The 15,729-nt window shown below is 44.7% G+C and overlaps 1 protein-coding gene across 2 annotated transcripts in view; it reads right to left on the reverse strand.

The window, feature by feature from the left end:
- TP53BP2 (tumor protein p53 binding protein 2) overlaps positions 1-15,729 on the reverse strand; it is a 66,134-nt gene that overhangs the window by 31,041 nt on the left and 19,364 nt on the right. For both annotated transcript variants that reach the window (XM_082426165.1, XM_082426164.1), the window contains exon 2: positions 7,677-7,824. In XM_082426165.1, the coding sequence (XP_082282291.1) occupies positions 7,677-7,745 (69 nt within the window). In that variant the 5' untranslated portion in view covers positions 7,746-7,824. The remainder of the gene's footprint in view (positions 1-7,676; positions 7,825-15,729) is intronic.

Raw genomic sequence — 15,729 nt, forward strand, 5'->3', positions numbered from 1 at the left:
GGGTGGAGTACAGGGGGGAGGACTGGATCCGGGCCGCTAGCAGGAGCTCAGGAGTCTAATTCAGGGGCCCCTCACTAGCCACAGGCAGGCTGGGAAGCTCTGCTGGTTCCAAAGCTCCTGTCATCTATTCCATAGGACAGTCTCTGAGGCCCCTTCTAACTCTAATGGTTCTATGATTCTCTAAGTGTACAAATGAAACATTAAAAAACAGCTTTCTAAATCATGTAGTCTGTCTATCGGATTTTTTTTTAATTACAATTTTATAAACTACGTTAAAAAAAAAAAATCAGACACATGCATTTCCAAACAAAAGCCTCTTTACTGCCCTGAAAATATGCTTCTTTGGCCCTTCTTCCAGTGAGACTGCCAGTTGTCAGAACTCTTCTAGAGACAAAAAGAAGGGCATAGCTAAATACCCTAATAAATGGGAACTTTAGGAGAAACCAGATTATCTTAAGCTCCCCTCAAAAAATCTTCCAATCTTAAGGGATCTGGATATAAAAACTAAATATACTGTCTGAAGATGCAACTGTTTAAAACCAAAGAACTTCGGTAACATCGATATAATTTTTAATATAAGAAAGTTGAAACAGTCTAAGAAAACTCAATGCACTTGTCAGTAATCAAAGACACTATCTGAGTACCTTAAATAAACAACACGGGTAGAGAATGGAGCAGCTAAGGGTTCAGCAGCCAATTCTGTGAACCCCTGAACTTAATCTGCTCGGTTGCAACGAAGTACAGCTCTGGTTCTTGACATACTGAGTTGACACAGATACCCCTCTCCTCTAAACCGGGGAAATTCTAACTAAGACCCCCCCCAGCCGCCAAAAGGAAACACCCATAGCTGAGTAGACACCCTCCCAAAAGAAATCCTCAGCAGACCCTCCACCTCCTCACAAAAAAAACAAAACCACACACACACACACACACACACACTTTATTTCAAAAGAAGTGAAATCCCCAGGTTCCAGAAGCAAAGAGGGAATTCAAAGGAAGTGAAGTAACTCCAGTCCACGCTGGGTTGGACCGTCTGACAAGGTCTAGGAGCTAAGGTCCTGATGGCCTATGACAACAAAAAAATCAGGCTTAGGCCAGCACACGCTGAAATACACTTCAAAGCCACCTATTCACCCCATGCTCTGACCACACCAATCCCCTTGTCCTGGCATCCATGCCTATGTGACTTTGAACAAGCCATTCTTAGCATTGAGAACTGTCCCCAGCACCCTTTTCTCCTTCTGCAGATGGAGCACATCCATCTATTCCTGCAGTCATCGCACGGTATGATAAAGGTCTGCTGATTCCTGCTTTTACTTGAAGGCAGGACACTTTCATCTCTCTATTCCTCACAATCAAGCACAGTTTCTAGTACATTATAGGAATCCAAGAAATGTTCTCTTAGCAAACAAATGAGTGCAGAGTAAGGAAATGGAGATGGCAGATAAAAGCTACATACTTTAAAAGACTGTCAGTTAAAGGAAATGGGAAACTTGAGAAGCTAACAAAGTGGAAGCAACAAATTTACTATTTTTATTTTTTTAATTTTATTTATTCATTTATTTATTTTTGGCTGCACTGGGTCTTTGTTGCTGTGCGCGGGCTTTCTCTAGTTGCGGCGAGTGAGGGCTACCCTTCATTGCGGTGCGCAGGCTTCTCATTGCGGGGGCTTCTCTTGTTGCGGAGCACAGGCTCTAGGCACACGGGCTTCAGTAGTTGTGGCACACGGGCTCAGTAGTTGTGGCTCATGGGCTCTAGAGCGCAGGCTCAGTAGTTGTGGCGCACAGGCTTAGCTGCTCCATGGCATGTGGGATCTTCCCAGACCAGGGCTCAAACCCGTGTCCCCTGCACTGGCAGGCGGATTCTTAACCACTGTGCCACCAGGGAAGTCCAAATGTACTATTTTTAAAATGGGGCACCTTGAACAATTTACAGCAAAAAAGGAGGAGTTGAAAACATTAACAGCTATTACTTGCTGAGAGCTTACATTAAATGTTATGCTAACAGGGGCTATGCTAAACCCCCTTCAAATGTCAGCTCCTGGGATCCTCACACAATCCTATGCAATAGATTCAATTATTATCCCAATTCTGCAGGGAAAACACTTGAGGACTACCGAGATTAAGTACCTTGTCTGAAGTTATAAAGCTGGCAAATGAAAGAGACAGGATTTTGATACCTAAGACCTTGATCTTAATCACACCATACAAACAACCCTCAAATGAATTATGAATTCACTGTAAGCCATCAAAAGCCCCAAAGAATTTTTCATGGAACATTTCAAGGTAATTCTAAAACATATCTGAAAAAGAAAATACACAAGAATACTACAGGATAACAATGAAATAAGCATTTGCCTTACAACACCAAACCTTTTATAAAACTACAATAATTAAAACTATTTGGATCATACACCATGATCAAGTGGGGTTTATTCCAGGAATGCAAGGATTCTTCAATATACGCAAATCAATCAACGTGATACATCATATTAACAAATTGAAGGAGAAAAACCATATGATCATCTCAATAGATGCAGAGAAAGCTTTCGACAAAATTCAACACCCATTTATGATAAAAGCCCTGCAGAAAGTAGGCAGAGAGGGAACTTTCCTCAACATAATAAAGGCCATATATGACAAACCCACAGCCAACATTGTCCTCAATGGTGAAAAACTGAAACCATTTCCACTAAGATCAGGAACAAGACAAGGTTGTCCACTCTCACCACTATTATTCAACATAGTTTTGGAAGTGTCAGCCACAGCAATCAGAGAAGAAAAAGAAATAAAAGGAATCCAAATCAGAAAAGAAGAAGTAAAGCTGTCACTGTTTGCAGATGACATGATACTATACATAGAGAATCCTAAAGATGCTACCAGAAAACTACTAGAGCTAATCAATGAATTTGGTAAAGTAGCAGGATACAAAATTAATGCACAGAAATCTCTTGCATTTCTATACACTAATGATGAAAAATCTGAAAGTGAAATTAAGAAAACACTCCCGTTTACCATTGCAACAAAAAGAATAAATTATCTAGGAATAAACCTACCTAAGGAGACAAAAGACCTGTATGCAGAAAATTATAAGACACTGATGAAAGAAATCAAAGATGATACAAATAGATGGAGAGATATACCATGTTCTTGGATTGGAAGAATCAACATTGTGAAAATGACTCTACTACCCAAAGCAATCTACAGATTCAAGGCAATCCCTATCAAACTACCAATGGCATTTTTCACAGAACTAGAACAAAAAATTTCACAATTTGTATGGAAACACAAAAGACCCCGAATAGCCAAAGCAATCTTGAGAACGAAAAATGGAGCTGGAGGAATCAGGCTCCCTGACTTCAGACTATATTACAAAGCTACAGTAATCAAGACAGTTTGGTACTGGCACAAAAACAGACATATAGATCAATGGAACAGGAGAGAAAGCCCAGAGATAAACCCACGCACATATGGTCACCTTATCTTTGATAAAGGAGGCAAGCATATACAGTGGAGAAAAGACAGCCTCTTCAATAAGTGGTGCTGCGAAAATTGGACAGGTACATGTAAAAGTATGAAATTAGAACACTCCGTAACACCATACACAAAAATAAACTCAAAATGGATTAAAGACCTAAGTGTAAGGCCAGACACTATCAAACTCTTAGAAGAAAGAACACTCTATGACATAAATCACAGCAAGATCCTTTTTGACCCACCTCCTAGAGAAATGGAAATAAAAACACAAATAAACAATTGGGACCTAATGAAACTTAAAAGCTTTTGCATAGCAAAGGAAACCATAAACAAGACCAAAAGACAACCCTCAGAATGGGAGAAAATATTTGCAAATGAAGCAACTGACAAAGGATTAATCTCCAAGATTTACAAGCAGCTCATGCAGCTCAATAACAAAAAAACAAACAACCCAATCCAAAAATGGGCAGAAGACCTAAATAGACATTTCTCCAAATAAGATATACAGATTGCCAACAGACACATGAAAGAATGCTCAACATCATTAATCATTAGAGAAATGCAAATCAAAACTACAATGAGATATCATCTCACACCGGTCAGAATGGCCATCATCAAAAAATCTAGAAACAATAAATGCTGGAGAGGGTGTGGAGAAAAGGGAACCCTCTGGCACTGTTGGTGGGAATGTAAATTGATACAGCCACTATGGAGAACAGTATGGAGGTTCCTTAAAAAACTAAAAATAGAACTACCATACGACCCAGCAATCCCACTACTGGGCATATACCCTGAGAAAACCATAATTCAAAAAGAGTCATGTACCAAAATGTTCATTGCAGCTCTATTTACAATAGCCAGGACATGGAAGCAACCTAAGTGTCCATCATCGGATGAATGGATAAAGACGATGTGGCACATATGTACAAAGGAATATTACTCAGCCATAAAAAGAAATGAAATGGAGGTATTTGTAGTGAGGTGGATGGAGTTAGAGTCTGTCATACAGAGTGAAGTAAGTCAGAAAGAGAAAAACAAATACAGTATGCTAACACATATATATGGAATCTAAGGGAAAATAAATGTCATGAAGAACCTAGTGGCAAGACGGGAATAAAGACACAGACCTACTAGAGAATGGACTTGAGGATATGGGGAGGGGGAGGGGTAAGATGTGACAGGGTGAGAGAGTGGCATGGACATATATACACTACCAAATGTAAAATAGATAGCTAGTGGGAAGCAACCTCATAGCACAGGGAGATCAGCTCGGTGGTTTGTGACCACCTAGAGGGGTGGGATAGGGAGGGTGGGAGGGAGGGAGACGCAAGAGGGAAGAGATATGGGAACATATGTATATGTATAACTGATTCACTTTGTTATAAAGCAGAAACTAACACACTATTGTAAAGCAATAATACTCCAAAAAAGATGTTTAAAAAAAAAAAAAAAACTATTTGGCCCTATCATAAAACTAGAAGAAAACAATAAAAGTAACTGACTAAAGCTTATAGAAACATAACTTCATATGAGATATAACAAGAATTCAAAGTGACATTTCACATCAGTACGGAAAAAAACAGCTGTTCAATAAGACACTTAAAAAAAATTCACGGGGGACTTCCCTAGTGGGGCAGTGGATAAGACACCGCACTCCCAACGCACGAGGCCCGGGTTCAATCCCTGGTCAGAGAACTAGATCCCACATGCATGCTGCAACTAAGAATTCACGGGGCACAACTAAGGAGCTGGCGAGCCACAACTAAGGAGCCCATGTGCTGCAACTAAGGAGCCCGCCTGCCGCAACTAAGACCGGCGCAACCAAATAAATAAATAAATAAATAATAACTTTTTTAAAATTCACAGGATTTCCCTGGTGGCACAGTGGTTAAGAATCCACCTGCCAATGCAGGGGACACGGGTTTCAGCCCTGGTCTGGGAAGATCTCACATGCCACGGAGCAACTGTGCGCCACAGTTGTGACACCGTGCACCACAACTAAGCCTGCGCTCTAGAGCCTGTGAGCCACAACTACTGAGCCTGTGTGTCACAACTATTGAAGCCCACGTGCCTAGAGCCCATGCTCCACAAGAGAAGCCACTGCAATGAGAAGTCTGCACACCGCAATGAAGAGTAACCCCCGCTCACCGCAACTAGAGAAAGCCTGAGCGCAGCAACGAAGACCCAACACAGCCATAAATAAATAAATAAATAAATAAATAAATAAATGTATTAAAATAAATAAAAGAATTCCATCAATAATCAAAAACAAGGTGACCGGGCTTCCCTGGTGGCGCAGTGGTTGAGAATCTGCCTGCCAATGCAGGGGACACGGGTTCGAGCCCTGGTCTGGGAAGATCCCACATGCTGCAGAGCAACTAGGCCCGTGAGCCACAATTACTGAGCCTGCGCGTCTGGAGCCTGTGCTCCGCAACAAGAGAGGCCGCAACAGTGAGAGGCCCGCGCACCGCGATGAAGAGTGGCCCCTGCTTGCCGCAACTAGAGAAAGCCCTCGCACAGAAACGAAGACCCAACATAGCTATAAATAAATAAATAAATAAATAATTCCCATTTCAAAAAGAAAAAAAAAAGGAGACCATGCCGGGCTCCCAGAAAAAAAAAAAGTTTCAACTCAGAGAGTGAGCCTTGGCAAAGAGAAAGAACACTTCTTACTCTAAGAAAATCAGCCAGAAGGGTAGGCGCACATGCAGAGAAACCTGAGGTAAGTACAGAGGCAGGAAACTGAGGAAGCTCACAATGCGTGGTTTCAATCATCTCGGGAAAGTAATTTGCAGAATGCAAGGAGGCCACCAGAGCAACTAGAGGCTCATTTATTCATTCAGTAAATATTTATGGAGCACTCCCTCTGAGCTGGGGTGCAGCAAGGAACAAGACAAGCAGGTCTCTGCTCTTAGGGAGTTTACATTCTTGTGCGTGTGTGAGGCTACAGGGATTAAAGAGGCAATAAACTAATAAACACACACAAGAAAACAGACAGACACATCTCACGCAGAGGATCAAATCAGGATGGAATTGTGTAACAGAGAACCTCATGCCTGCTTTCGTAGGAAGCTCGGGAGAAGCGTCTCTGAGGAGGCAGTGTTTTAGCTGCAATCCAAATGGCCAGAAGGAACCGGCAATGACAAAATCTGGAGGGAGAGCAATAGAGGCAGTGGGAACAGCTGGTGCCACTGGCTCTAAGGCGGGAAAGAGCGTCGTTTATCCAGGAATATAAAAAAGCTGCAGGAGGCAGGCAAGGAGGAAAATGGTACCAGATGACATCAAAGAACTCACAATCTCAGATCAAGACGTTGGATTTTATTCTAAGTAGAAGAGAAAGCCATCAAAGAGTTTAAACAGGAAAGTCGAACTATCAGATTTTTATTGAAAAAGGATCACGTGGGTTTCTTTATGGGAACGGTCTAATCTAGCGCCTATGTGAAGTAAGCAATTCGGGGAGAGTGCAGAAGACCTTCCTGAACACCCAGCTGTAGGGAAGATGAATAAGAGGACTCGCCTGGCAAGCAGTGGGCGCTCGGCTGGAGTCACACACCGTGAACGGTGTGAATGCAATGAACACAGTGGGAAACGTGTGCTGGGGCACTGCACCCCCAGGGCAGAAAAAGGAAACAGTGGGAGCTCACCCAGGCTGCACAGAAACAAAGCAGAAATCATGAAAAATTATTCCCGCATCTACAAACTCCTAAGGGGCCAAAAAGAAACCAGGCTGTCCCATTTCAGGGCTCCAAAGAACTAAGTAAGGGGGTTGATGTCAAGGCTTAAAACAATGCCTATGTCTCCTGCCACCACAGTAACTCAACACCAAAGAGCTTTCCCGAAAAACCTACAAAACCTCAGAGAGGGCAAAACAATCAGGACGCCTCAAATTCCTAACTAAGTGCAGCTTAAGCATGCAAGAAACACTTGTGAGCACTATACATTTTACCGTAACACCCCAGAAGCTTCCACCCTGTGTATCAGCTGCCTATCTTTTGACCTTTTATACTGTAGTGTCTACGGTGTCTTGCAGAAAAAGAAAACAGCAGAAAGACTTTGTAGGTCGCAACGGAACTGGACTGAGAACACTATCTCTGATGGGCACCCTATTCTGCAGTTTCTCCGCGGATACACACGTGCGGCACACAGCGCCTCATCTAAAACCGATGATAATGAAAGATGGCACGACCGAAGCAGGCATACCGGAGCCGCACCACACTTCAGCCAGGTGGCAATCGCTCTCGCCAGGTTCCTTGCAGAGATCCACCACATCTCTGCAGACGGTTTCCGGAGTAACCGGGACTTCCGTGAAGTGCTGCTCGTTGTTGCTGAGGTACACGGTGAGAAACATCTGGAAACAAAAAGAGAAACACAACAGTTATCAGTATTGTCTACACGGGTGCTGGTCACTTTTTACTCACCTCGGATTCCTTTCCCCAGATGGTCTCAGTCGAAGTGCAAATGCACAACAGGACCGTCTGGCTGTTACCTGGCCTGAGGAAGGGAGGGACCTGGAGCTCGGCCGATGGACACCAGCCCGCCCCCCTCTCCTGGCAGCGCCTGCAGAGCCCTTGGGGATCCCCGGAGCACAGTCAAATCAGTGCACACAAAAGGTCGTATTAAATTTTCCTCTGGGAATTCCCTGGCAGTCAAGTGGTTAAGACTACGTGCTTCCAGTGCAGGGGACGTGGGTTCAATGCCTGGTCAGGGATCCCACATGCCGTGTGGTACGGCCAAAAAAAAAATCTTCCTCTGACATTTTATTCATGCTATTTGTTTACCAAATACTTATGTAGTTCTTAGTATGATGTGCCAGACCCATACTACAGATAGATCTTATCAATCCTGTGAAGATGATCAGGGGATGATGATCTCACACACACACACACACACACACACACACACACATTTATGCAAAGCCTCTTTTGGGAAGGATACACAAGAACAAAACGTGTTGCTTCTGAGGGTGGAGATGTCTTTTTTTATAAGAAAGAAAAGATGCAGTATCTACTTTTACTGGGAGAAAGACTGCTACTGAGTTTTATTTATTTATTTATATAAATTTATTTATTTCTTTATTTTGGGGTCTTCATTGCTGTGCACGTGCTTTCGCTAGTTGCAGTGAGCAGGGGCTACTCTTCATTGTGGTGCACGGGCTTCTCATTGTCGTGGCTTCTCTTGTTGCGGAGCATGGGCTCTAGGAGCACAGGCTTCAGTAGCTGTGGCACGTGGGCTCAGTAGTTGTGCCTTGCGGGCTCTAGAGCTCAGTCAGGCTCAGTAGTTGTGGCGCATGGGCTTAGTTGCTCTGCGGCATGTGGGATCTTCCCGGGCCAGGGCTCAAAACCGTGTCCCCTGCACTGGCAGGCAGATTCTTAACCAGTGTGCCACCAGGGAAGCCCGATACTGCATCTTAAAGACACTGCTACTAAAGAATTCAAGTTTTAAAAAAATAAATAAAAATGCATGACAATTGGGCTTCCCTGGTGGCGCAGTGGTTAAGAATCTGCCTGCCAATGCAAGGGACATGGGTTCAAGCCCTGGCCTGGGAAGATCTCACATGCCGCGGAGCAACTAAGCCCGTGCGCTACAAGTACTGAGCCTGAGCTCTAGAGCCCGCAAGCCACAACTACTGAGCCCACATGCCACAACTACTGAAGCCTGTGCGCCTAGAGCTCACGCTCCACAACAAGAGAAGCCACGACAATGAGAAGCCCGGGCACCGCAACGAAGAGTAGCCCCCACTCACCACAACTAAAGAAAGCTTGTGCACAGCAACAAAGACACAACACAGCTAAAAATAAATAAATATTTATTTTAAAAAAATGCATGACAATTAAAAAAAGGAATACAAGTTTTCATACCTATTAAATAACCAAAAAAAAACCCAAACAAAAAAACCGTTGTTAATTCCCAGTACTGAAGAAACTGAGTGAATCAACAAACAAATTGATGGCGGCAATGCAAGTTGGCACACTCCCATGCTCATTCACTCAGTGAGGACCTATGCCGGGAAGATTAGTATGTATCAGGATAAAACAAAACCGTAAACAAACAAAAAAACCAGACATCTTGAAAGCGTAATCCCACTGTCAAAATTTATCCTGTGAAAATAATTCTAATCAAAGAGAATACAAAGCCTGTGAAACATGAACTTGATGGGCCATTATACATTCTGTAAAAATAATTAATGCGACTATGCCAAACACTGGGGGAAATTGGGGTTTTAAGGCTCTGACAAAGCAGAATGAGTAGGATCTGCACGGTGATCACACTGACACAAGGACATCACACGACAGCTGCAGCACCTGCCAACAGTCGGCCACACAGCTTCCCATGCAGCTTAAACCTCTCTGCCCATTACCCCAGAAGTGAGACAGATGCATTAGGCTCTTCTTTGTTTTGGGGGGGCGCGGGGGAAAGCAGGGAAGGAGGGGGAAGGCAGTGCCTCATGGAAACTACGATGGAAACTGGCTAAAACAGCAGACTGGGTGCCTCAAGGATCCGGTCCAAGTAAGGGGAGAAGACGACATGCACAAGAGAAGACGGCCCACTGGGTCAGCGGGCTCAGCCCCCGGGGGCTTCCTACCTCCTCCCTGCACTAAAACCATGATTTCTTAAGGTAAGCCAAGTTTCCACTTCCTGCAACCAAAACTCTTTAACTCACATAAACATGTGTAACATAGAAAGTAACCCCCAAAACTAGAAAACACGAGAAGGGTACTCATTACAGCTAGAGGGTAACCCAGAAAAAAAAGTTTAAGTGGATAATGTTGAAACAGTAAAATATATAAAAACAAAACTAGAATTTGCCAGGATGAGCTCAGAAGCTTTCACGCTGCTATCAGGTTCTTCACATTCTGATAAACTGTGCTACATAAAGATAGATACATAGTTCTAGGCCTCAACTCAGTCAACACTTTCAAACTGTTACACAAAATGAACACAGGTTTCCACCCTGCTGCTGCTCTGGATACATACACAGTGTATTTAACGAGAGAGATAAATAATTTACACTTGAGTATTAAACTGTACTCCTCCTCAATATTCCCTACCCACACCAATACTTTCTTTGAAGTTCAACACTTCAAACATAGTAACTGTTTTCTTTGTAAATATGAGACCTAGAGGCATTTATTAAATTACAGAAATATTTAATACACAGTATATATACGAAACATACTGTATCAACAAATAAAAGGCTATTACATAAGACAACAGCACCTTACCTCGTACACTTCATCTTCTTAGAGTCCTTTCACACACATTATCTCAGAAACTTACATCAACCCTCAAATAAGCAGAGCAGATATTACTTTCTCTTTATAAATGAAGCAAAAGACTCATTTATAAATGAGTCTTTAAACTGGCTACTAAAATGAGAGGGTCACGGAGCAATTCTGTTCTTCTTTATCCATCCTCTACTCTTTAAGTTGTTCCTTATGGCAAAAAAATATTTTATAGCAGAAGAATATTAGGAAATGCCTATTTAACCACAGTAACCAAACTTGAATAGAGATCTGGTCTTTTACTTTCTAGAAAACAACAGCTCCATTTATTTAAAAGTACAATTACAGGGAATTCCCTGGCGGTCCAGTGGTTAGGACTCCGAGCTTTCACTGCCAAGGGTGCAGGTTCAATCCCTGGTCGGGGAACTGAGATCCCTAAGTTATACGGTGCGGCCAAAAAAAAAAAAAAAAAGTACAATTACAAATAAGAATGATGAGAAATGTGTTCTAAGATTACTTTTCCCCCAAAATCCACAGGATTAACACTGGTATGAATGGTGAGTACATGAGTGGACCCTATTCCTGCTGTCACCCATGAAGACAGCTCTGTGGTGACTTTTTCTAGCTATGCTGAGCGCTTGGAGGTGGGCCAGCAATGTGACCTGCTGCTGACTCCCAGGTGGGAGATCTGGGTTCTAACCCCAGACTTGTTAATAATTATTAGGAAAGTAATGTCACCTCTCTGAATCTCAGCCTCCTTGTCTTCAAAATAAGAGTCCTAAGTTCCCTAAGAGCTGCCATTTAGTTCGGGTGTTTACTGGGGGTCACAGTAAGAGCCAACATCTTCACAACAGTCTACAAGCTAGAAGTCAGCAATTCAGTCACGAAATGAGGACCTAAATAAAGGCAGTGGTAAGGAGGACAGAGGAAAGAAGGACAGATTCAACAGAAAGACAGGATCTGGTGACTAAATGGGGGCAGGGGGTGTGCAGCACATAGGGGTGGGGCAGGAATGGGAGGAGAGAGGAGGGAGGGAGTTTTGCTTGCGTGAGCCGACCTGGGATCTGCCCACTCCAACACCTGTCCCCACCCCCTCTCCAGTCCGCACCTCCTTCTAACCCTCTCTCCCCTCTGCTCCGCCAGCATCCTTCTTGCTGTCCGCCCCCTAGAGCCTGTGCACTGGCTGCTCCTGTCTGCAAGGTTGTTGGGTCGAAACCTCCTCGGAGCTCCCGGGGTCGAATGTGAAACTGGCCCCAGGCGCGGAGGGCAGGGAGAGACCGAAGGAAAAGACAGCCCACTCCGGACTGGCGGGTGGCCACTCAGTAAGCAAGGTAGCTTGCTTCTGAGACTTGTCTTGGGGGCTGCAGAACCCATGGATCCCTGCCCCCGCCCACCAGAATGTTAAAACCTTATGGAGGGGACTTCCCCAGTGGCGCAGTGGCTAAGAATCCGCCTACCAATGCAGGGGACAGGGGTTCGAGCCCTGGTCCGGGAAGATCCCACATGCCGTGGAGCAACTAAGCCCGTGCGCGACAACTACTGAGGCTACGCTCTAGAGCCCGTGAGCCACAACTACTGAAGCCCACGAGCCACAACTACTGAAGCCCGTGCACCTAGAGCCCTGCTCTGCAACAAGAGAAGCCACCGCAATGAGAAGCCCGCGCACCACAACGAAGAGTAGCCCCCGCTCGCCGCAACTAGAGAAAGCCCGTGAGCAGCAATGAAGACCCAATGCAGCCAAAAATAAATAAATAAAATAAATAAATTAAAAAAAAAAAAAAAAAGCTTATGGAGAGGCTTTAACTGGGTCCAGTCTCCAGGCTGCGTCCTTGGGCAGCTTCAGGCTCGGGGGAAGGCAGGCGGAGCGCACATTCCAAGGACAGGAAAGCGGGTGCACGGCCTCCAAGCCGGGGTCCAGCTTGCAAGTCAAACCTGCGGTCACGCCTTCTTGATGACCTTCCCCGACAAACGTTCTTCCCGGTGTGCCAGCACGGCCTGCCCCCTCATCTCCCCGGGTCTTTATACTCCAACACTGCCTTCCCAGAGAGGCCTTCCCTGGCCATCCTGCCTAAAATCCCACCACCGTGCTCACACGTGCACACACGCGTGCGCACACACGTGCTTCTCCGCGGTCTCTCCTTGGCACAGTGACCATCATACCATATATTATAGTTATTTCACTTGCTTTTAACATCTGTCTTCCCTGCTAGAACATAAGCTCCACGAAGTCCAGGGTTTTTTCTGTTCCATACAATATCCTCGGCACCTTGATCTGTGCCTGGTCTGTGACGAGCACACAATAAGTATGTGTTTATGAATGAATACGTCCAGTAGCTGTTACTGCACTTGACAGATTCACCTCTGATTTATTTTCAGAGTAAGTGTTCCCTCAGGTATTGACAGATGGTAGAGCAGATAGTATAAAGCACAGCTACACGCACTGACATAAATTAGTTTCCTCTCCTCATTTCTTCAAGCTTACATCATGCTACGTCCTCCTACTTCTGTTTCAACATTCTTTTCATTCATGAAAGATATATAGGCCATCTATTTTTGTTTTTTTCTTTTTGCCACACCGCCCAGCTTGTGGGATTTTAGTTCCCCAACCAGGGATCAAACACGGGGCCTCGGCAGTGAGAGCACTGAGCCCTAACCACTGGACCACCAGGGAATTCCCTATAGGCCATCTATTCTGTGGTTTAAGTTCTAATGTAGAAATCATCCTTACTAAATAGTTATTATAGCACACAGCACAAAATTCAAGAGAGAGAGAGAGATCACGCTGTGTGGGGAGGACACAGCCAGCCCAGAGGAATAAATACCCCAACCTGGCTCCCTCCTTCTTATATCATCCACCCCACCACTCCCCACTGGACAAACCCAACTAGAAGTCGGACGGCAAGGGAGGCCATTCATGTGGTTTATAGAAGTCAACCTCCTGGGGCATAAAGCAGGGTAGAGACAGGCCAGCAAAAGCTGGTCCTCCTCTCCATGCTCAAACTCAATTACTTCAACCTCTACGTGGTTAGAGAGGGCCCTTGAGCCACAATCTAAACAGAATGAGAACACAAGATATAGGAAAAGAATATCCCAAGCAGAGGGAAGAGCAAATGTAAAGGCCCTGAGGAGGAATCAAGTTTGTCACATTTGTGGAAGAGGAAGGTCATTGTAGAGAGAGCAAGAGGAAAGGATTATAAGAGATCAATTCAAAGAGGCCAGATGATGCCAGACCTTAGAGGCCACTGGTCCTCAAGATGTGGTGCGTGCGGACAGAGGGTGTTTAACTATGGATGGCTAGGTCCCACCTTCAGAGTTTCTGATTCAGTAGGTCTAGGATGGGGACTGAGACGCTGCATTTCTAACGAGCTGCCGTGTGGTGCCGACACTGCTGCTCTGGAAACCACAAGCTCGAGAGCCACTGTTCAAAGGCCAGAGCAAGGAATTTGGATTTTAACCTAAGAGACCATTGGAGGCAAATCATTAGAGACAAAAAGCAGATTAGTGGTTGCCAGGGCTGGGGGAGTGCCTGCTCAGAGGTACAGGGCTTCTTTTTGGGGGGATGAGAATGCTCTGGAATTAGTGGTGATGGTTGTACCATCTTGTAAACACACCAAAAACCACTGAATTGGATACTTCAGAATGGTGGTACGTAAATCCTATCTCAATTTTTAAAAAAAAAAGAAGTCATTGGAGGATTCTGAACAGCGTATTGAAGTCATTTTTATGTCATTTTTTTAAAAATCACTCTGGCTACTTTATGAATAGACTACAGGGGGACAGGCATGGAAGACCAATTAAGAGGAAATGTAGCACATAAAATGAGATATAATGGTAGCACAGACTGCAGGTAACAGCAAAGGTAGTGAAAAATGGCTGGATTGGGGTTATATTTTGAAGCAGAGCCAGCAAGACTTGCTTAATGGACAGAATATGGGATGTGAGCGTAGAGAGAAATTAAGAGTGAACGTGGATTTGGTGTCTAAGCAACAGAGTTAAGAGTAGTGTGGGCTTCCCTGGTGGCGCAGTGGTTGAGAAGCTGCCTGCCAATGCAGGGGACGCGGGTTCGAGCCCTGGTCTGGGAAGATCCCACATGCCGCGGAGCAACTAGGCCTGTGAGCCACAATTACTGAGCCTGCGCGTCTGGAGCCTGTGCTCCGCAATAAGAGAGGCCACGACAGTGAAAGGCCTGCGCACCGCAATGAAGAGTAGCCCTCGCACAGAAACAAAGACCCAACATAGCCATAAATTAAAAATAAATAAATAAATAAATAAATAAAAATTTAAAAAAAAAAAAAAAAGAGTAGTGTGACTTATTGAGCTGAGGAAGGAGGAACAGGCTGGGGAAGGGCCCACAAGTCAGGGGTCTCGTCCAGAAGTCCCACAGAGAACAAGGATCCAGCAAAGGACTGGGAAAGATCCATCCATAAAAAAACAGAAAGAAACCCAAAGGAGTGTGGAGTACCAGAGACCAAGTGAACACAGTGTTTCAGATGAAGCTCAGCGATCTCAGAAACGAGGGCTGAGGACTGGTCCCCAGCGCGGCAAGATGGAGGCTGCTGGGCGCCTTGACCAGCGCTGTCTGAGGAATGAGGTTGAAGGCCTGGGCTGAGACAGGCTGAGAGCCTGAGGGAAGGATGCAGAGACTCAGAACAGAAAGACGGAAAAAATGGAGCCACAGATGGAAGAAGACACAGTAAAAGGGGTGCTTTGTTTCTTCTTTATTTCAACATGGAGTTTTTACGGGACGCTTTAACGGATGGAATGACCCAGTCAAGAGCGGAAATGGTGTTGATGATGCTGAATCTGTATCTCTAGCCACTGCCTGCGCCCTAGACTGCCCAGCGGTGATCTGCGTCCGGAGGACCCACAGACACTTCATGCTAGGCTTGGCCAAAGCAGCACAGTCCCATTCTCACTTATTTTCTTTGTTGTAGTGATTATTTTACTTTTTAAGTTACAAAGATAGTTTACCTTTATTTTGAAGATTTCTTAATTGGACACCACAGCACGGTGACAACGATAGAGCTGGA

The sequence above is a fragment of the Balaenoptera physalus genome, assembly GCF_965194825.1.
Source record: "Balaenoptera physalus genome assembly, chromosome: 1".
NCBI classification, from domain to species: domain Eukaryota; kingdom Metazoa; phylum Chordata; class Mammalia; order Artiodactyla; family Balaenopteridae; genus Balaenoptera; species Balaenoptera physalus.